The sequence below is a fragment of the Conger conger genome, chromosome 3 (assembly GCF_963514075.1).
Source record: "Conger conger chromosome 3, fConCon1.1, whole genome shotgun sequence".
In the NCBI taxonomy this organism is placed as follows: Eukaryota; Metazoa; Chordata; class Actinopteri; order Anguilliformes; family Congridae; genus Conger; species Conger conger.
Genome location: NC_083762.1, coordinates 63,129,946 through 63,152,107, shown reverse-complemented (window position 1 = coordinate 63,152,107; position 22,162 = coordinate 63,129,946). Strand labels below are relative to the sequence as shown.

Below are 22,162 nucleotides of genomic sequence, written 5' to 3'. Positions count from 1 at the left end.
GCAATTGACTGAATGCTTTTCACAAATTGGAACTCAAGTTATTCAAATAGTCAAATACAAAATGGCAAACTTAAAAATGAAGCATTTAGGAGTTAATTTTATTACTGTGCCCAGTTTGCCCCAACTGCATTGAGGTTTCTGCAATTGGGATCGTCTTGTCTGAAGCGGATGGCGACCCTGTGGCCGGGCAAACGTCTGTGTCCAGCAATGAGGTAGCGACACTCTCGCCTGAAAAGAGACTGCATTCGGACACGGTGCTTTCTGTGTGATCATTAGCACGGTTGTCCTTGGCGACGGCGTCCCCGCAGAGCACTCAGTCAGCATGCAGCTGCAGTTCACTCTGCGACGGAAAGGTAGAGCGCAGCGTCACACACACCACTGCCTCCCCTTCAGCGGTGCTGCGAACGTGCCAGCAGCACTGACAGCTGCCAACCGCCAACGTTCGGTTCAACCACCACTGACACGCATTCAAAATCCTGTCGGCAGTTTGCAGTAGCTGTACTTCGCCAATTACTTTTTCAAATACAGTATCTCAGAATGAAAGGCAAACCTTTTAATTGCATATTGATTACTTGTGTCCCACCAGGCGTTGGCGAGCAATGATGTGAAACAAATTCATTAATTTTCAGCAACAGAGATCACTGAAATCAACTCTTGCTTTGGGCAAAAAAAAAGGATGACACTGGCCTGCAGATAAAGTATATACATTTAATTTGTAGGCCAATTTCAATTTATATTATGATTATGTTGGCCTTTCATTTCTTGTGCCTGAATTACATTCAGCTCCTTCAGAAAAGCAGCTTCTCCATGGAGTTCTCAGTTGGCTTGGCACGTTTTTCCCACATTGCTTAGCAAGAAGGTTTTGGTGCTGCTTGAAGTGACTGAGGTCACGTGACCACAGCCTTCCCGTCAGAACCATCTGTGATTAGTCTCCAGCACCCTCCTTCTCCGGCACCTTCTGCCTGGTTATCTCCCAAGTGGTGCTGGTTCCCCTGTCCTGCAATGATGGACAACAGCCTTTAGGGGGAGCCCAAAACTAATTACAATATCTCTTCTAAACATAGTATTGTCAACACTAGGTTTTATAATGACATAATTTTAAATACTCCTTGCGTAAAGACAGAATGTGGTAAGTGTGCTTTACATTACCGGTAATGTGTGTGTTTGAGATATCTTTGTCCATTGTATTTATATCCTTTTTTGTTGTAACTGGTCTCTCTTGAAGAGGAGATCTTGATCTCAACGAGACCAACTGTTTAAAAACTAACAATAATAATAATGGGTCATGGACTCTGGAAGTTCTGGATCCTCTGGTGAAGGGGACTTAAGCACATGCACTGTAGCTGTAACCAGAAGGGTGTGTGTTGGGGCTGACCTTGAGGTGGACGCCGAGCGGGGCAAGGTCCCTCCGGAGGGCATCGCAGGCCTTCAGCAGGGGCTCACGGTCCGGGTGGGGCTGGGGGCGGCGGGCCGGTCCCCCCCCAGCGGCGGGGTCGTCTGGAGAGAGCGCGAACGCCCGCACCTCAGTGCGGAACCTCACCAGCCGCTCCACCACGTTCTCCAGGGTCCCGGAGGAGTCCCCCATCGCGCCCACCTGCAGAGAGGCCAGACTGAAGGTGAAGCCATCCCAGAACGGAAGGCATACGAGCGCTCCTGAGAGAGTGAGCTCTAATGGGGGAATTCAAGTCCCAAACCTGTCTGTCCAGCAATTCAACACCGAGGTTATCCAGGAACCCCCGGATGTAGGAAAGAATCGCCCCGAAGACAGCCGGGCTCCTGGAAGATGAGTCGTCCTGCACAGAACACGTGCAGAAAAGACCGGTTTACTCGATGAAACACTCTAAATAACAGCATATTTCTGCATTTTCTGATGTTGAAATCTTTCTCAAGAATTTTGAATCAATTTAATAAGCAATAAATAATACATTCAAAAAAATGAGAGCAACTGTTTTAGACCATAGATTTGCAGAAAATGGTCTAGAGAGAATAAGTGGTGACCAGTCAGCAATGCGTGGAGCTCAAGCAGGGGTGTCCAGTCTTCTGTGAAAAGGGACAATGTCAGTGCAGATTTTTGTATCAGCTGAGCACTACAACACCCGATTCAACTAATGAACCAATTCATTATCTTTGTCTTCAATCTAGACCTTGACAAGTAAAACGAAGCGTCTTAGGCTATAACAAAAATATGCACCCACATTGGCCCTTTTTGGATCAGACTGAACAACCCCCTGCCAAAGAGTCGCAGCAAAATGGCGTCTCTGGATACTCTTTGTAAAAAAAGATCCTGAAGCATAAATGTGAACAGCGTGCTCCACAGCCTCTCCCCTGTTGCCCTTGTCCTTGCACTGAGTAGACGGCTGCCGTCCCCCAGCTTACGGTCTTAACGGGTTACCTTGGAAACAGCCTGAAGCTGACGGTTGCCATGGGAAACGAGGCTCATGATCGCGTCGATGGCCCTCGGAGTGTGAAAGTCATCTGCCAGCGCGGTCTGAACGCTGGCCTGAGCGGCGGCTAACCTTGGGGAACACAAAGAGCACAGCGTTTCAGGGGCGGGGGCGGGGGCGGGGGCGGGGGCGGGGGCGGGGGGGGGGGGGGGCTTTTCACAGCACAGCAGGCTCTGTAGCGGAAGCTGCGTCTACTCTCCAGTTCAGAAGCACGAAGAGGTGTTGTAGTCTGCATTGAGAGGGTCGCAAATTCAACAGCGCAAACTGCAGAAGACCCGATTCCCCAACACAAAAGGGTTCTGTGCACAGCCTTGCCTGCAGTGCGTTGTGGGTCTTCGACTGGTCAGGTGGATGAACCGACAACATTCAGTTCCACAGATCAGGCCGATACAGGCACCGTACCTTTCCTCAAAGACATCACTTGAGGACGCCCAGACAAGCCTTCAACAGGCATTCCTCAGGGTACCACTTGACGTTAAACTAACAAACCGTTGTCTGCAGTGTGAGTGTCTGGAGCCAACTTTAGACCTGTGGGTTTGGGGATCATAGGCAGGGCCCACAGGACAGCAGAGTTAAGTGCTCAGCACTGGGTTGGTGGGGTCCTAATCTACAGTGTGACACTGCTAGTAACACATCAACACAAAGCAGTCTGCAACACTTTTAAAAAGCTTCCATGAATTGGCATGAAATAATGTAGCCATTAACTAACTACTACAGATTAACTTCTCTGTACAGCTCGGTTAATGTACATTACATGTACAAAAACATCATTAATCCATGTTAACAACTACATTAGTTACTGCCAATTCATATTGGAATGAAAAAGACAGTTAATGTATTTGTCGACAGTTAACTGATAAATTCATCCTATGGTTTGCCAATGTATAAATATCATGTAACAAATATGTTAGTTGTTAACAAATGCATTAACTAATGAAAAGTTAATTTCATGCTTAATTAAGGCATTTGTCCATTAATTCATTTTAGCTACATTAGTTGTAATGCTAATTCATGACCCTTATTGTAAAGTTTGGCCAAGCAGTCCACAACTTCATCCACAACCCTTCTTGCATGTCCTTCCAGATTTCCACACTCCTTCCTGTTCAGACACTTCCCTGTTCACCCTTCCTATATACAAGTCACTGCTATTAAACCTAATTTGACCATGGTTTTCAAAGAAAACTTCACTCTGTAACTCTCAGAGGTTAGCAGACAAATTAACTGATAGAAATCAGTCAAGATGCTAAAGCTTTGCACTGACCAGGTGTACCTTAGCCACGCAACTTAGAAAGCACCACCAATCTGATTAGCTGTTTGGACAGCCAAGCGTAGCGGTAACAACCCACGGTCAATTTTGCAATCATGTCATCTAGCAAGAACTGCATGCTATAATTCATTGAGTGGCACAGATGAATGCAGATGTCCTTTCGCAATTCCTCAGGCACAGTCAGACCCCCACCTTTCCCACAACATGGCCTCCTCCACTCCCTGGCACATCAGCTGACCCTTCATGTAGGCCTCGGCATCATGGGAGAAGGCAGAGATGGAGGCCAGAGTGCTCCGTGCTTCATCCATACTGGTTTCACTGTAGTCGATCACTGGAAGAAGCCGACATGAAACTGCTTAGACCCAAAAGGCAGAGACACCTCTTTTTTTTATTGGACACTGAAAGAAAAAGTCTACCTGATCTGTACTTGGCCAACAGGCAGAACATTCGGAATTCATTGGCAGTGTACAACTGCAGGAAATCCTATTGGTTGAGAAAATTGAGACAAATTATAATGAATAAGTTGACACATTTATTAGATTTGTGGTACACATCTTGGGTTAATGACCTTCATTCAACTTGCAGGTCTGTTTTAGACCTGTGGTGTTGGCTGAAATGTGCCACTTTCCCCCTAGAGGGCACTAGAGTTGTAGTACTTGTAATAGAGAAAGTACAGAAGTAACTTGATAAAATATCGCTCAGCACAAAAGTGACTGGACCTAGGAAGTAGTTTGAATCAATGGAGAAAATTACCATAATGAGAAAACAATTACACAACCTTGTTTTTTAAAATGTATCCCCAGATTTACGATATTGTTTTAAAAAAAAAACATGAAAAAACAATACAACAGAGAGGTACTCAGTTGGTGGCCAGGGCTTGATGACATCGACACAAAGTTTTCCTTGATGGGAGATCATAGTTAATAGTTTTGAACGACTGCTGACTGAAAATGAAATAATTATCAAAACATGAACAATGGAGATCGGAAAATAATTACCTTTATGGAAATATAGTTTTTCAAGGATTTTGACATTTTCTCAGCACTTCCTTTTAAGTGTAGATGCCCTGCAAAAAAACCCCACAAACAGACTTAAATACTTAAACCTCACTTTAAGTCATATACACTGTAGGTGTAAATATAGACAGCTATGCAAGCTATAGAACAAGAGATATTCCCATGAATGCCAGTAACAAAAAGGTTGGGCATAAAAGGGCATCAATGCAAACTATCTATAGAACTATTACACAAGAATAGTTTTGCCCCATGGAATTTACTGACTATTTTTAACCGCCTTGGTAAGTGTAATCCCTTGTGAATTTACGAGTCAGGACGAGTCAGTTCACAAACTGAATATTACTTTGGAGAATGCACAGGCCATTTTAGGTTTTCCATGGTTTAGAACCATTTGCTGCATAACACTGGTTTTAAGCAGTTGCTCTGAAAATAGCATACAAAATATGACACACATTTTATTAAGAAATACAATTCAGATAACACAGTGAGTAATGTTTTGGCAGTCATGTCTATGTATTTACACAGGCCTGCCTGCTTGAACATCAACTTGAGGGTGTGTTTCTCCAGAAGATAACTCCTCATAACCCTAATCCGGACCTGCCATGTTGATGGCTTTGGCTTTTTCAGATACACTGGCTAAATTGCCACTGACTTTACTCAATTGTGTGACAGACAAGCCAGGTACTATTTGGGATGCGATTTTGCCATTTTACCCCAATATCAAAACACCTTAATTTTGCATGTGAATATGAAAGCATACTATTTTTGGGTTTCTTTTGTGACTTTTGTCGAGAGAGAGAAGCCAGTTGGGAATTGCACTGGGCATTGCTGAGGGCCTTGGTTTTAACTTTTCACCACCTCTAGCTTCTTCAGCAGGTGAATTATGGGCCTAATAATCACTGTAGGTTTGGATTCTGAAATCAGACTGACCCTGGTTCCATCTGCATAGCTGAGCCCATTAAGGCCACCTGCAATGCAGCACAGTTCACACTTAGCTCCATACTCACAGCAGATTGTACCTATGAGAATGCATTTCCACACCATCTCTGTGGTAAATAAATCACATATCAAAGGTACATTTTTAACACATAGTAAACCCATTGGCCTTGGTTAACTTTTCACTCAAAATAGTAGTCTCTAATTAGGAAGCCCACTTACAGGGTCACAAATGAGCCATTGGGAAATAACCTAGGTTACAATCCAAGGTAAGTTCAGGATTTCAAAAAAACGTAATTCACGCAAGACTAATAAGCGAGTAAATTCAGAAGTGAATATGCTACTTCACACAAACATTTTTTTACAAGGCAATGTATAACACATGAATGTAGAAAAGGCAACCTCCTACTTTCAAGACTCTCAATAAGATATTTGGTTTTCATATTTTTAGCAGCTACACTTGCACTCATCAGCCACAAAATGAAAGAATATGTAACAACATGCAAAATGGATACATGTAATGGATTACATGCAGAAAGGTCACTGCATATTTAGTTAAATTCAGATGTAGTCATCCAGTATGGGTGTAATTTATTGGTTCAAAGGACAATGAATCAAACCCATCAATACAACGTGCAAAAATTGATCCATATTGTTATGGATCATAACAAATTTTTTCTTTGAATGTCCCTCATCTTACAGTGGTTAGCTCTCTCGTAACACTACGGACATCACTGTTTACCTTTCCAACTTGTCCTCATCATATCTACCGGTTCTTAAGATATCGGATTTGGATCATTTTGGATAATATTGTAACAAAATGTGGTATATTGCCAAATATCGAACCGTTGAGTCAACAATCAAAATCGTACCCTACCGTGGTGAAGCCTGAGGTTTACACCGCTACCACCTGGAACTGTCATCCAATGACCAGTGACCGAAACATCTGCCTGTTGCCTTTATGTATTATGTACTCATGCTCATGTTTCCATATCTCTGGGGTTTTCCCACAATTGTACTACAGGAATAATATTTTTAAGACTACTTTTTCCCTTTTGTTCCAAAATGACATTTTAACCCCTTATGGGCGGATGCGACCTGCACGTTACATCTCCCTTAACAGACAAATGCGACCTGCACATTATATCATTATATCTCCTTTAAATGACGGATGTGACTCCAGCAATGTATTTGATCATATGACCGTTTTTCAAGACACATGACCATTGAAATGCACTGTGATACCTAGGCCTTTCTATGGGGCGCCATAGTCCATAATGGGTTAAAGAGAAGCACACACAGGACATCAGACATGAGTCAGACAGACATCAAAGGTATGGAAATGAACCTGGCACTTGAAAGCAGGAGAAGGTTAAAGTGGATAAATATCAGGCACAGAAACCTTCGGCACAAATGTAACTGACTGACAACAAGAAAGCTGTAATCAGAGCCCAAACTTTTCTCTCTCCAAATGTTCCCCAAAAAATTCACTATAGTCTTCTCTTAGCTTGTGTCATCTGAAGAGACATGTTTCCCTTAAAACAGTGGTCACCATCCCTGTTCCTGGAGATACTGTCCTGTTGGTTTTCACTCCAAGCTCAGCAAAGCACACCTCATTCAACAGCTAAAGATCCTGTTGAGCTGCTAATTAGTGAAATCAGGTGTGCCAAATTTGGGTTGCAACGAAAACCTACAGGATGGTAGATCTCCAGGAACAGAGTTGGTGACCAGAGCAAAGGCTACAGAGTGACTGAGACCCTCTAGGCCAGGGCTGCCCAACCCGGTTGCAGGAGGTCTACCGTCCTGCAGATTTTCCAAAACCCCCACACTATTGAAGCACACCTCATTCAACATCTAGAGATCTTGTTGAGCTGTAGCATCAGGTGTGCCTGATCACCAGGAACAGGGTTAGCTAGCCCTGCTCTTGGCCCTGACCTAGGCGTATAACACTTCAGTACACTACAAGACATCAGATACCGATTCAGGTCAGAGTGCAATCCGGGCTCTCCCAAACCAGGCCATCCAGATCAGCTTATTACCAAACACTGGTGATAGTGATTTTATCATGCCATACAAAATCACAACCCAGCACTAGCATTGCTTATATAGCTAGATCACTTCGGGTTTGACTGGTACTGTACCTGAATGCAGGAAGTAGTTCCCCCATTGCCCACATTGGTGGTAGGCCTCACATTGGGCAACCTCATTCTCATGGTGGGGGAAGGCCAGGTCGATGCCACCAGAGTGGATGTCCAGCTGACTTCCAAACACAGAACTGCAGGGTGCCAAACGAAAAAAGAAAAAACGTTTATGGCCGATGATTACAGATGGCTACAGATGACCAAGGGGGATGCTATTCAAATCAGCAAAAAAGTAAACTAACATCTACTGTCTATACAAAATATATCTATAGATCATCTCTACCTAAAAAAATAGTTCGTTTCTTTCTTTTTTTGCTACACGTAATAGAATTTGTCCTAAATGCACACAGCAATGCTTTTTGCTTTGTTTCAGGTATGACAAACAAAGGTGTCATACCTGAAACAGATCTTTTTTGTATAAGCAGCACACATCAATCTGAGTATAAACAACAAAAAAACTTGGATAAGAAAGTCGATATTTTATTCATCTCGTTTTTATTTTTTCATTTCACTAACCTGGCGATGGTGGAACACTCGATGTGCCAGCCAGGTCGGCCTTGTCCCCAGGGAGACTCCCAGTGTGGTTCCCCAGGTTTTGCACCCTTCCACAGGGCAAAATCCCTCAAGTCCTTCTTCTCAATGTCCCCTGCAGGCCAGCACACTTAAGAGTCAGTCACCGACGGAGCACCCCAAAAATTTGTTTCATCTCAGCGTAACCGACCCTGATTTAAATTTTCTCAATTCTGTGACCTGTGTATAGGTTACAAATTATGCCATCACACCTTGGTGTTTGTACTTTCTGAAAACAGACACACCTGAAAAGTAAAATATGTAATGTTAAATGTGTGTCAAAGAGTGAGTATAAGTGACACATAGAAATTCCATACCTGCCTTGCCAACTGCGTCATCACTGACCCTGAACTTGCCGTATCGGTCCCCGATTGACTTGACATCAAAATACACATCTCCTGTATTGAAACACACAATTCAAATAAAGCACACTGCAAAGAACACCAATTATAAGTGGCTTACATACAGATCTTAACTTGCTATCTTTTAATACACAAACAGCACATTAATATAAAAAAATATTTTCAATGGGGCAATCCAACAGCAATCAAAATCAGGAGAGCGCCCTCATATGTAAACAAAATCACAACTACATTTATGAGGTCACTGTCTGAAGAACATGTAAATCAAAAGAAAAGAAAATACAAAAAAAAATGGGTATTGTCCTTGTGCAGATAATATTTTTGATTATTATGGCTTAAAGCTTATGAAAACCCCAAATTCAAAATCTCAGAAAATTAGAATATTGTGGAAAGGTATATTATTGTAGGCTCAAAGTGTCACACTCTAATCAGCTAATTAATCCAAAACACCTGCAAAGGGTTCCTGAGCCTTTAAATTGTCTCTCAGTCTGGTTCAGTAGAATTCACAATCATGGGGAAGACTGCTGACCTGACTGTTGTGCAGAAAACCATCATCGACACCCTCTACAAGGAGGGAAAGCCTCAAAAGGTAATTGCAAGAGAAGTTGGATGTTCTCAAAGTGCTATATCAAAGCACATTAATAGAAAGTTAAGTGGAAGGAAAAAGTGTGGAAGAAAAAGGTGCACAAGCAGCAGGGATGACCGCATCCTGGAGAGGATTGTCAGGAAAAGGCCATTCAAAAGTGTGGGAGAGCTTCACAAGGCGTGGACTGGGGCTGGAGTTGATGCATTAAGAGCCACCACACACAGACGGATCCTGGACATGGGCTTCAGATGTTGTATTCCTCTTGTGAAGCCGCTCCTGACTAACAACCAACGCCAGAAGCGTCTTACCTGGGCTAAAGAAAAAAAGAACTGGTCTGTTGTTCAGTGGTCCAAAGTCCTCTTCTCTGATGAGAGCAAATTTTGCATCTCATTTGGAAACCAAGGTCCCAGAGTCTGGAGGAAGAATGGAGAGGCACACAATCCAAGATGCTTAAAGTCCAGTGTGAAGTTTCCACAGTCAGTGTTGATTTGGGGAGCCATGTCATCTGCTGGTGTTGGTCCACTGTGCTTTATTAAGTCCAGGGTCAACGCAACCGTCTACCAGGAAATTTTAGAGGACTTCATGGTTCCTTCAGCAGACAAGCTTTATGGAGACGCTGACTTTATTTTCCAGCAGGACTTAGCACCTGCCCACACTGCCAAAAGTACCAAAACCTGGTTCAATGACCATGGGATTACTGTGCTTGATTGGCCAGCAAACTCATCTGACTCACCTGACCTGAACCCCATAGAAAATCTATGGGGCATTGCCAAGAGAAAGATGAGAGACATGAGACCGAACAATGCAGAAGAGCCTCAGCAGTGCCACAGGCTGATTGCATCCATGCCACGCCGCATTGAGGCAGTAATTCATGCAAAAGGGGCCCAAACCAAGTACTGAGTACATATGCATGATTATACTTTTCAGAGGGCCGACATTTCTGTATTTAAAATCCTTTTTTGATTGATTTCATGTAATATTCTAATTTTCTGAGATTTTGAATTTGAGGTTTTCATAAGCTGTAAGCCATAATCATCAAAATTATAACAAATAAAGGCTTGAAATATCTTGCTTTGCATGTAATTTGTCTATGTAATATATTAGTTTCACCTTTAAAGTTGAGTTATTGAAATAAATGAACTTTTGCACGATATTCTAATTCTTCGAGTTTCACTTGTAATTACAAGGAGTGTTAGGTAGTTATGCCATTATAAAGTGGGAGTATATGTAACACTCCAAGTTACTGATTACTGATATTTAGCACATACTCCTGTCCAGGGTGACTTACACAATTTTCACACTGTATCTATTTATACAGCTGGAAATATAGATAAAGCACTTCAGGTGAAATACTTTGGTCAAGGGCACAACAGCAGTAAAATACTTGGGTCATGCTCCATTATACTACACCACCAAGAAATTTAGATTTTTTATTTTATTTTATATATATTTTTTAAACCTAGGAATACTGCTCATTTTGACTTATTCTTAATTCAACAGACACACCTCGGTTTGTGGCGTACGCATGTCCATTTCTGATGATGCCCTGTATGAAGGTAATAATCTGAGGAACGTTCTCTGTAACTCGCATATAAACCGATGGAGGATTCACCTGGACCAGGCACAGAGGGGACATAAATCAAACCCTGGAACTGCTTACAATATGCATATGCCAATGCATATTATATATCAATGTTACATCACCCCGAGAGGATGGGTACATTTTTTAATGTTTAAAAAGAAAGAAAACAGCCCATTGTGGTCATGATGATTACCAGCAACGTAAAACCATGTTTTGATTTCAATTCAGCTTGTCATAGTGGTAATTATGCATTGAACTTCACAAAAGTGTGAATAAAGCATTTCAATAAGTAATATCCTGTAACTGTTTATTTTAGAAGACGCATACTGCTCACCTTCAAGGCTAGCATGTCATTCTTAAACTCTTCTTCATACATTTGAGCCAAGACTGTTGGGGAAATGTTTTCCTGAAAAATCCAATATATTTTCAACAAGCAAATAACAGTCATTCTATAATAAGCCAGTTGATAGATATGGAAAGTACTTGCATCATATTGGCAATGAGATATGCTTACCTGTAAGCTTCTCTTAATAATTTTGTCATCAATATCAGTGATCACCATCACATGGATTACATTTATCCCAAAAAATCTGGATAAAATTCTTTGAATGATGTCAAATCTCACATAGGAGCTGGAGAAGAGGAATGACAAAAAAATGTCTGCACTCAAAATGTTTACATTTATTTTATATCTACAGTACTGTTGTGAGGTAAAAGATAAACAACCAAAGTATACATACCAAAACAACTGCACAAATGCAAGATTTATAATGCGTCAAGAATTATTTATGGAGATTTGCCCAGCCTAAATGAAAACAACCATTCAATTTCAGCCATTGCTATGTAGCTACAAATAATATCACTGTATATAACTTTAAGTTTAGGTCGCTCGCGTGCAAGGTGTAGAACCCAGCACAGAAAACTACCTTTTAAATCTGGTTCAAACCATCCTTCTTGCAGTCACTTTGAAGGAGTGATGCATTGTTTATTTATTGCATCTGTTTATTGATTTGATTTGCATGTTATTTACCCAGGCTTTGGTTCCTGAATTATTGTATCCGTGTCCACTTTTGAAGCACTCTTGCTCCAATAAGTAACCTCAGATTTACACACTCATGAATCCCAGTTATTACCCTTGTATGTATTTACAGAATATTTATGTTTTTAGATGTAGGTTTAGATGTAGGACAATTTTAATTCGCCCAATTCTTATATCATGCATAAATACATATCCGCATCGACTACTGGTAGAATAATTAGCATGACCCTATAACCTGTTCACAAGCCGATCATCAATCAACATCCGTAGGTTGACAGGTCTGCCAACTGCCAACAAGTAGGCTAGCTATCTAAAAGAATAAAAACTGCAACTACTTACCAAGCGTGCCCAAGGTGTGCATGATCATAAACTGTGGGTCCACAGCTATACCTTCAAAACGACAGAAGAGAGAAGATAGGTTACAATCCTTCCACTGTTCAGATTATTGTTATTCATAAAACTACTCAGCGATGTGTAAATTAAGTACCATGTAGCCGTTCCTTCCTTTGCCAGCACCAGAGGCTCTTTTTGTCTGGTCAGACTGTTGTAGGTTTTTAACCCAGTGTCGTACCCTTTTGGTCTTTCACATTTATGATCATCCCGGGTGCAAAAAGAATTTGCGAATTGTGTGTTTATGGCTATACGGTTTCTAACAGAGAAGCAATGTCCTACTCCACATTGATTTCGCTGCAGCAATCTTGCGTCGTTTAGCCTCATTACGCGGCAAGTCACGTTTAGTAACCTGAATATTTTCATGTTGTTAATTCTCATTATGGCTTTTCTGTAGAACAGTAGCTAGCTATGTTGCGACACATTTTCTCTCGTTACTCATCCACAGGTCGGTGGCTGCATAGTGCTGTCAGATCACATTCACAAAAGCAGTCAGATTTCTTGTCTTACTGTGCACACGAGTGTGATTTCAGACCTTGGAAAAGTTTCACTTTCAAGTACTGAAGCGAGGCAGCTATATACTACGTTGTATAATCATAACACATGCTCGTCGTTTGATGTCATTGTGGCCCTGTGTAACACGGAAGTCCCGTCATCTGAAGTAGAGCTGCCACTTTACACCTGCAAACCAAAGAGAACAGATCACTGAACTGTTCTTATACAGATCTATGGGACGGAACCTCATTTGAAATAATCTAGACCAGTAACAAAATGGCTGTTCATATGCAAACCTAAGAAAAAAAGATGCCGCAAATGGACTGAACTGAAGGTAGTAGGAGGAGCAGAGGCACAGGACTACTTAGTCCCAAGTATGGCGGCAACCGCAAAACACGCGAGCACACAGGAGAGGGTGGGAGGGGCCGGCAGTGAAACCCCGGAAGTGCGCATACTGACTGCAAAAACGAACTTATAGTACTTAGAACTTGCTGCAAATATGTAAAACTTTTTTTATTTTGCTTATGTTATTTATCCTATTTATTTCTGTTTTATATTATTATTTTATGTTCATTTCTTTTTCTTCCCCTTTTTTCTCTGAAGATGGTGATCGCAAATGTGATCAGTTATGTATGAATAGAATTGTTCTTGTGCCATATTGTACCAATATGCAGTGCTTGCTGCTGCCTGTTGAACTCAATGTAGAAAACCAAACTGCTTTGACACTCAAAGAAAACACTATCGGTCATAAAGATCATACATTTCATGATGTGTAACAGTTTGTGGCACGATGATTGCTATTGGGGAAAATAGAAGCTAAGTAGCTCATAAGCTAGTTAGCAATAACTACATAGTTTCAGTTTAGCTTTACACATAGCGATCTTAGAAATGTTAGTAATTACTACTACTACTAATTTTACTACTTGCTCTCTACTCTATCACACAACTACCTGGAATACACAATGAAAAATGCCGCAAAGGTAATATTTCATTACATTAACTAGTTCAACTGATCGGTTTGGGCCAATGGGATCTTGCTACAAGGCAGTTTGGGAAGTGCTGTTGCTAGGCACTCCATATACTTTATATGGGGAACAGATATACAAAATATGTATTAACTGCTTTTCATATGAAACACAACTATCATTACTTTCAAAATAGCTTCAAAATAACATCAGGGAAGTTTTACTTTGCCTTCATTCACTTTTATTTTGATATTCCTCATTCATGTTCATGGAGAGGTCCAATGTTTTGCACTCACAGCACAGACATGTGCAGTACAGGCTTCCTTCTGGGGCTTCACGGTTGGACAAGGGCATGCTTTCCTGTCTTGTTATTATATTAATGTACACTTCCTGGCAAAATTTGGGGACAGTGACACAAAACCATGACACACATTCAGTTGGATCTGAGGAGATATGATGTTTCTGTACACTTCAGAATGCATCCATACAGCCATCAGCAGACACATCAGCAGTGAAGGGTGAGCCAGCTCCATGTCAGCCATATGCCCAAACCATCTACCATGTTTCACAGATGAGGGGGGATGCTTTGGATCATGAAAAGTTACTTTCCTCTCCACACTTTCCTCTATCACTTTGCTACAGGTTAATACTCATCTCATTTGTCCATAAGACTTCATTCCATGACTCTACAGCTTATCATGTTTAGCAAACTCTAATCTGGCCATCCTGTTCCTGAGGTTTATCGATATCTTGCAACTTGTGATAAACCCTCTGAGGTTATGCTGGTGTGGTCTTCATAGAAGTCCTGGAGTGTGTTCTTGATCTGTTGAATGGTTTTCTTCACAATTGAAGGTATTCTTTGGTCGTCCAAGGTCTTCCATAGTCTTCCTACCAGGTTGTTTGCTATTGCTGAGCTTACCACTATATTATTGCTTCTTAACAATATGTAAAATTGTTGATTTTGAACACATTTGGAGAGATTTTGGATCATTACTCTATGAAGATGCTTTCAATCCTTCACATTCTTGGGTTTGCGCTTACCAACTGCCCTCTTAAGTTCAGCCCACTGGTTTTCAAATGGATTGTGGTCTGTTGACTTAGTTGACCATAGCAAAACATAAACATTTTTTTTGTCACAGAACCATTTCTGTGTGGATTTTGAGATATGATTTTGGTCTTGCTGTAAAGTCCGCCGACTGGCAGAGGTAACCAGATTCCCCAAAAACATTTCTAAGTCTTTAACTGTCTTGCTTTGAGTATCGGGGAAGTGTTCTTAAGTGCATGTCGAATTTCGTACAAAGTAACCAAATACTTCATAATTGTTTCCGCTGTGTAGTAGCCGTACCGTCAAATAACATGAAAATGCTTCCTGGGTATTGGTTGCTATGAGAAACGATAGACGCGCTAATATTTCCCGCCTCCTCCCCTCCGGTGATTGGCTCAGCAAGGTGATGGCGAACTCTTATTGGCTAACATTTTTTAGTTTCTTTGTTCGAGAATAGTTAAGTGGTTATCCTTTCCTTCGGTTCTGTAAAAATTGAAACGATAGTGTAACTTAATGGGAATCTAATTATTGTAGCATTTTAATACTGCAATATTTCAGATTAAAATGACATCGTTGAAAGAGGCTGATAAAGTTACTTGGCTAGCTAGCTAACTAATATACCGTATGCAGCAAGCCAAGTAGACTAACATTACCGTTTTTCTCCATATCCATGTCTTGGCCATGCTAGCCCAGTTAGCTTCGCAAGTTCGCGAAAAACCTTGACAGCGAGCTAGTTCATGGCATTTCTCTGAACCCAGTTAAGCTCCGTGGATAGCTAGCTAACTGGCAAGCGTATTATTAATCTAGTGATTGCTGTGACATAGCAAATCCATAGCGCAAGCTATTAGTGACATAAAATACTAAGTTAACGCTACCCCAACAGAAATGTATCGCCTACCGTTAATCACACATACTGACTGAGTTACCGTTAGCCATATCGTAACTTACTTAGTCAGTGTGAACCAAAAATAACTTGTTTGCACAGAATACGAAGTTAGGCAACATTAAGGTTGGTAATTCACTTACTCTGGCTCTGACCAGGATCAAACTTACAATGTTTTTACTGAACGAGCGCAGTTAGCAAGCAAGATAAATTGTGACTTGTTCGCATGCGCACATCATGCTAGGATAAATGTTTCCCAAGTGTTTGAACTGGTAACTCATTTTCCACGTTGGATCAAGTACGGGGACCAGAAAACCAGATATTGCCATATCCAAGCAGACATTGAGAGGTCGCAAACTCGGATGAATCGGCACACTTAGCTGCGAGGGTTAGACAGCTGAATACTTTAGCTGGCTTTTTGGCGTCTGAACGTTTTGTTACGGTTTAAGAGAGGACCCGTTGGCCACAAACTAGCTAGCTAGTATTAGCAGCCACCGTGTTGTGTTTGCCTGACATTCACTCTCCAACTAGCTGGCTTGCTATACCTTAAAGTGCAGCTTGCAGTATATCCTTTTTTTGGACAGCGACTGAATTGAGGGTGATTTGAAAAGGGGAAAATGTTAAGCCCTGGCACTACCGGGGACTCACTCCACGTTACTAATTATGTGGAAGACTATTTGGACTTGGTTGAATCGTTGCCTTTCGACCTACAGAGAAATGTGTCTCTTATGAGGGAAATCGACGCTAAATATCAAGGTAAGTTGCATTTTTTACGGGATCAAATTATTGCAGCCCCTGTTAGGCTAACGTTAGTTTAAAAAACCTCCCGATTTGTGCAGTAAAACCGCGGGGCGGAACAAAAGATTTCTGCTCTTTAACTGTGTTTATAACGTTGGTCTACAACGTAAGCGACAATGGTATTGAAGAGACCAACCTCAATTTTAACTTCGATTTTTGTTAAATGCTAACAGTATTGACCATCCGTGTTGTTGGTTGCATTTTCTAAGACCCAAATGAAAAAAACTACAGATAAAACCAATCGCAATTTGGACTGTAGCTAGCCAGCCAGTTAGTTAACGTTAACTGCAATATTCATGATGGCTGTTGACGTGAGTGAGAAGCAGTAGCAGCGTTTGTGTGTCGCCAACAAGCTAGGTTCTTCACCTCAGTTTTGTTTGTAATAACGTTAATACAAAATAATTGTTACCTATTCTATGGTCAGATGTTCTCAGTCGCTAACTTGCTAGTTTGTGAGTTTTTATAGCTATATAAACCGAAGCCGCTCCTCTTAAGCTCCACTGACGAAAGTTTAGGGGAAATGGACTGGCCAAACAATCTTATTTTAGCTAGCTAAGTGCGAGATATTTGTTATGCATTTGATCATTTGTATCATGTAACGTTACAGCTATGTATACTATAGCTAGATTAGGTTCTGGTTATCTATCGTAACATAACACCGGTTCGATCGATCGAAGTCCTGGATACAATTGTATGGGGGGGAAATGGTTATTTGGCGTAGTAGATGGCAAACGTTAACATTTTTCATTCGGTCCATATTTATAGTGATGTTACGGACAAAACTATTTTTGTTCCCTGAGCTTCAGTGTATTGCGTTGGCTGGATGTCTCATCAGACTAGAGCAGATTATTGAAGTTTGTAGCTAATGTTAGCTTATGGTGGTTTTGGTCAACGAGCATAGCTTTGTAGCTAGCTAGCACTGTGCGCAGGCGGGATTTGGTTTCGAGGCGAAACTAGTTGGAATGCAGTGTTACAATCGATAATACCTTGCGTGTGTACTTGTAGGGCGTGTGGTAGCCTTTACATCTTTATGTTTAGCATTGGCACTACTGCTAAGAGCACTACAGTTCTACTCCTGGCGGCTGCGTTTGTCGCACGTCTTGCCTGGTTTCGCTGTCCTGCTGTTTGGTTTTAATACGCCGGATAAATCTGCATATTATTACACTTAACTCCACCTTCATCGGACAGCGATTGAACGAAAATATGACACAGGCCCATTTCGTTAGATATGCATCCAACGATTGGTTCAAAGCTTTAGTAAATTGCCTCCCACACACTGCAACGGGGACTCGGTGTATGAAGGTAATGTGTTTTGATTGGTAGGTAAAGTGGAATTTTTTTTAAGCTATTGTTGTTCAAATGTTGATAGGTAGGATATGTATGCCAATCAAGAGCTCTACCCTACCCTTTTCCCGGGAGAAAAGCCGATGTCCTTCTTGTTTAGGGTGGGATAGCCAGCCATTTTTGTGTTAAGCTGTGTATGACGGTATCCGAAGTGTCAGAAACTGCATGGTCAATATGTCTACGTCTCTCTTAAATTAGACGCAAGGCTTATTCAGTTACATTGTTGGTAGGGGTTGTGTGTGCTTGCTTGCAAGCCTGCTTGCTTCTTACGGTTAAAGTTATGTGCTTTGTTCCTACCAACAGGGTCAGTTGGTTGACGGAGTTGCATGTCCAACCACATATTTAAATGGTGGATATAAAGACACATTATGTCTAGCTTGGCTAACGTTCTGACTGGATTTTACCTGGTTGCACAAACGCTCAATACTTGCGAGGGCGGCACTGCAAGTACAAATGCATTCGAATTTGGTTTCGGTCAGAATATCTTACTATAGTCATCAATCAACGACATTACACGTTTGGTGTTTACACGATCACTCCGATGTTCCCCGTTCTTATGTAAGACGCAGCGGATGCGTCTCTTCCCACAGTGAATTTGCCCCACAATATTTCTAGTAAAAGCAAGCCATCGTCGTTCCCCTTTCATTCAGAATCACCCTGCATGGAAGGGTTGAGAGGCACTTCACGGCCATTCAGAAGTGCAGTTTGATTACCTCTGCGTTAGTACCTTGGTGGTAGCGTTTTAAAAACAAGGCAGTCTTGACACGTAAGTGGTCAAGGGCATGTAAAATAATTTTGTGGAAACCGTTGCTTCATAATTGTCTTGGTTTTGTCTTAACGGTATGGTACATTTTCAGACCAACTGAAAAAAATGAACAGTGGCTAACTGGCCATAATGTTTCGCTGAAAATAAGATTATTGATTAGAACCTGCATATCTTTCTTAAAAATAAGCATAGGTAAGAGAAAATGATCTGCAGATACCTTAAAGTAAGACAACCACACGTCTTCTAACGAACGGTTAGGTACAAATACACTAAAACAAAGGAATTGTATTGAGATGTATGGATAACATTTTTTATGTATATTACCATTTGTCTATTGCTTGTGAGTTGTGACATAACTTCTCACATTGTGTGTCTTCCTGGGTCTGGTTGCTTTGCAGAGGTCCTGAAGGAGCTGGATGAGATCTATGAAAAGCACAAGAAGGAGGCTGACCCAGTCCAGAGGAAGCGGCTGACACACTGCCTCCAGAGGGCGCTGATCCGGAGTCAGGAGCTCGGGGACGAGAAGATCCAAATCGTCAGTCAGATGGTGGAGCTTGTGGAAAATCGCAGCCGGCAGGTGGAGGGTCACGTGGAGCTCTTTGAATCGTGCCAGGAGCCGGCAGAGAGCACCGTCACACCAGGGAAGATGGGTCAGGACAAGAGGAGGGAAGAGGCAGCCAGCTCGGTCGACAAGCCGGGGAGCAAGCGCTCCCGGCGGCAGAAGAACAACGAGAACCGGGAGAACTCCAACAGCAACTTGGACCACAGTGACGAGATCAGCGTGGGCACTCCCAAGGAAAAGAAGGCCAAAACTTCCAAGAAGAAGAAGCGGTCCAAGGCCAAAGCGGAGAGGGAGCCGTCGCCCGCGGACCTGCCCATCGACCCCAACGAGCCCACCTACTGTCTGTGCGACCAGGTGTCCTACGGCGAGATGATAGGCTGCGACAATGACGAGTGCCCGATCGAGTGGTTCCACTTCTCCTGTGTGGCACTCAACCACAAGCCGAAAGGGAAGTGGTACTGCCCCAAATGCAGAGGGGAGAGCGAGAAAACGATGGACAAAGCCCTGGAGAAGTCCAAAAAGGAGAGGGCTTACAACAGGTAGTCGTATACCTGGTCACCTGGACAGGCACAGGGGCAATGGCGTCTCGGTTTTTTGTTCTGTCCTTCCGAGTGTAAAAGGGCTGTTGTGACTGAAGATGGAGGCTGGTTAGCAGTGACGATGGAACCGAAGTTTGACTTGCCTTTAAAGAGCACAGGCTGTTTAGAAAAACGTGGGGAGTGATGGTCTGTCGATCAGAAAACGAGCAGGTCTGCAGGCAGCATGTCCCAAGTGCACGAGGAATCGGAAAACCTGGGATCGGAGGGTGGAAAGGCTTAAAGCAAGACTGCCATCAGCTAGAATGTTCATCTGAGCTGAGTGGGTAAATTATCTTAAGTGATTCTTGTGTTCCTGCAAAAAAAGTCTATTCAGTAAGTGAATAGCATGGTGTTAAAACCATAATGCAAGGCAGCGGTAAGTCTATGGTTTTTCTGCCGTATAGTATTTCACTGTATTGAGTGACCCTACACTCACAGTGTATTTTCAAGCTGGTCACAATGTGCCACAAGGCAAATGGAACTCCTCTTAAAAGTAACACAAGACGTGGAATGCCTGGGAGCAGTTTCCAACAAGACCAGAATGCATCAAAGAGCAGTTGGCATTTTATTTTTTATTTTTTTTAGGAAAGTTATTTTCATTTTTTTATGTTGAATGAAAAGGTGACCAGTGATTTATAAAAACCCAGTTGCTTTTTGCACAAAAAGCCTTGACCCAGTTTTATGTTAGTCTTCCACTTGCTCCTGCTATTTCTGGCATAGGTCCTGTGCTGTTTGTCCGTTGAGCTTCTCTGCCCACAGTTCTTCTGTCTTTAAACGGCACTGCACACTTCCCATTGTTTAGCAAAAAAAATACAAAGCAATAACTTGACTGATACGTTTTTCTTTTCTCAGTTTGTGCATTTGGCGTCACAGACTGTACATTGTTCTCATCCTTGCTGTCATCAGTAACTGTTACCTGCTTAGACTATTGCTGCATTCCTGTTTCAGTCTCACTGGCATCACATTTTGATTTTGACGTCTGAAATTTACATTGGCAACATGGATATCCTGATGCAGTTCCTTAAGTAAGGCTTGCAATGTGGAATGTTTAAGATGGCAAGTTATTTATTGCTTTGTTTTGAGTGAATGTAAAGGCAGACCCAATACAAACAGATGTGAGTGGGCCAAGTGTTTTAATAAAACCAACATTTAAGTGGTCCTGGGTTTGGCAACTAAAATACCTGAAGACATGATGCAGCAATAGTTTTGTGTTGAAGTCATTTGTAAATATTTGGGTAAGTGTGACTCTCCTTGCCCATTATATTTCTTTAAATGTGAATACCATTTCTTTTGACCCATGTACATCAGAAGATCCAAAAACATTTTGAATGTAGATATTGGTACATGTTAAAATGTACTGTTGTATTTGAAGGCCAATAGGCAGCTTTGTGTAATGAACGCTTTAGTATCTCACCATGAATAAAAACTGTACAGAAAAACAATTTTTTTATGCTTTGCCATTCATCCAGATAACTCCACTGGAATCTCACATGACTTGTCACTCAGCTTTGCTGCTACTGTGAAAACATCACTGTTAATATTACACTAGCATTAATGACATTGCACACAATTTACTGTGAAGGAAAAAGTGTTCTAATTCCTCAGTGGCAACAGGAATCCTTTTGAAAGGTTCTTGATTGGGCATTGCGATCATGTTCCTCAGGCAAGGTGCTTGACCTAAATTCCTTCAATAAATATGTGGTTGATTATAAGCAAAATATTCACACCCATTAAATATCACCCCTTTTCTTAACGCTAGTTTGAAAATGACATGCCATTTTGACTACAGGAGTCATCCTGGTCTCTTCTGAAAGGTAACCCTTTGGTTTGTTTTCTAAGAGTCCAAGATAATTGCTCTAAATCACTCTAACCCTGGTCCTCAGGACCCACTTGCCATAACGTTTTGCTGTAACCAGGAACTTGCACGTGATTTAACTAATCATGGGCATTTTTTTGGTGGTTTCATTGGTTCAGTCATTAAATCAGGTGTTCCTGGTTACAACAATAACCTTCTAGCAAGTGCCCCCCGAGGACTGTAGTAGAGCTCAGTGTAAGATTTTTTTGTATTTGAGTGGATCGTGATAGTTGTGGCTGTGCTCGGTGGGCTTAGCCACAATCTGGACTAATCCCCTTTGAGTTTGATGACAATATCAAAGTCTACGTGGGTTTCCCAAAAGGTAATTTGGAGACTCCAAGAGGAAACATGATAACTAAATTATTATGGGTGATACGAGGTGTAAAATACTATATAGTTTCCTGAAAGCCCCCCATTCACTTCCTACCGTCACCCTCCCCCTACCTCTTAACCTTCCTTGCCTTGCTCTCTCTCCTGACAGTAGCAGGTCCAGAAGAAAAATTGCTATAATTACAGTAATATCTTGTATAATTATTTT

The 22,162-nt window shown here is 41.8% G+C and overlaps 2 protein-coding genes across 4 annotated transcripts; one reads left to right on the top strand and one right to left on the bottom strand.

The window, feature by feature from the left end:
- Window positions 1-79: 79 nt before the first annotated feature.
- cars2 (cysteinyl-tRNA synthetase 2, mitochondrial) lies at window positions 80-15,955 on the bottom strand. 3 transcript variants are annotated; one of them, XM_061234878.1, is made up of 16 exons: window positions 15,865-15,955; window positions 12,431-13,014; window positions 12,283-12,333; window positions 11,419-11,536; window positions 11,239-11,310; window positions 10,829-10,934; window positions 8,692-8,772; window positions 8,321-8,450; window positions 7,805-7,938; window positions 4,710-4,777; window positions 4,128-4,194; window positions 3,904-4,042; window positions 2,393-2,516; window positions 1,695-1,793; window positions 1,376-1,594; window positions 80-997 (listed from the first exon to the last, which is right to left on the bottom strand). In XM_061234878.1, exons 2-16 carry the CDS (start codon window positions 12,712-12,714, stop codon window positions 926-928), a joined length of 1,764 nt encoding a protein of 587 aa, XP_061090862.1. In that variant the 5' UTR covers window positions 12,715-13,014; window positions 15,865-15,955; the 3' UTR covers window positions 80-925. The 3 variants fall into 3 exon arrangements, with proteins under 3 accessions (XP_061090862.1, XP_061090863.1, XP_061090861.1); XM_061234879.1 differs by lacking the exon at window positions 15,865-15,955 and adding an exon at window positions 13,125-13,269; XM_061234877.1 differs by lacking the exon at window positions 15,865-15,955 and having other exon boundaries at window positions 12,431-13,242.
- On the top strand, window positions 15,301-21,211 carry ing1 (inhibitor of growth family, member 1). Its single transcript, XM_061234880.1, has 2 exons — window positions 15,301-16,477; window positions 19,028-21,211. Exons 1-2 carry the CDS (start codon window positions 16,339-16,341, stop codon window positions 19,732-19,734), a joined length of 846 nt encoding a protein of 281 aa, XP_061090864.1. The 5' UTR covers window positions 15,301-16,338; the 3' UTR covers window positions 19,735-21,211.
- Window positions 21,212-22,162: the final 951 nt, after the last annotated feature.

Coding starts and splice junctions, on each gene's coding strand:
- cars2 (XM_061234878.1), bottom strand. CDS start 12,714: ATGAGAATTAACAACATGAAAATATTCAGGTTACTAAACGTGACTTGC. Junction 4,195..4,709: donor AAAACTATATTTCCATAAAG/GTAATTATTTTC, acceptor CTCAACCAATAG/GATTTCCTGCAGTTGTACAC. Junction 2,517..3,903: donor GAGGCCATGTTGTGGGAAAG/GTGGGGGTCTGA, acceptor GTGTTCCCCAAG/GTTAGCCGCCGCTCAGGCCA.
- ing1 (XM_061234880.1), top strand. CDS start 16,339: ATGTTAAGCCCTGGCACTACCGGGGACTCACTCCACGTTACTAATTAT. Junction 16,478..19,027: donor AATCGACGCTAAATATCAAG/GTAAGTTGCATT, acceptor GTTGCTTTGCAG/AGGTCCTGAAGGAGCTGGAT.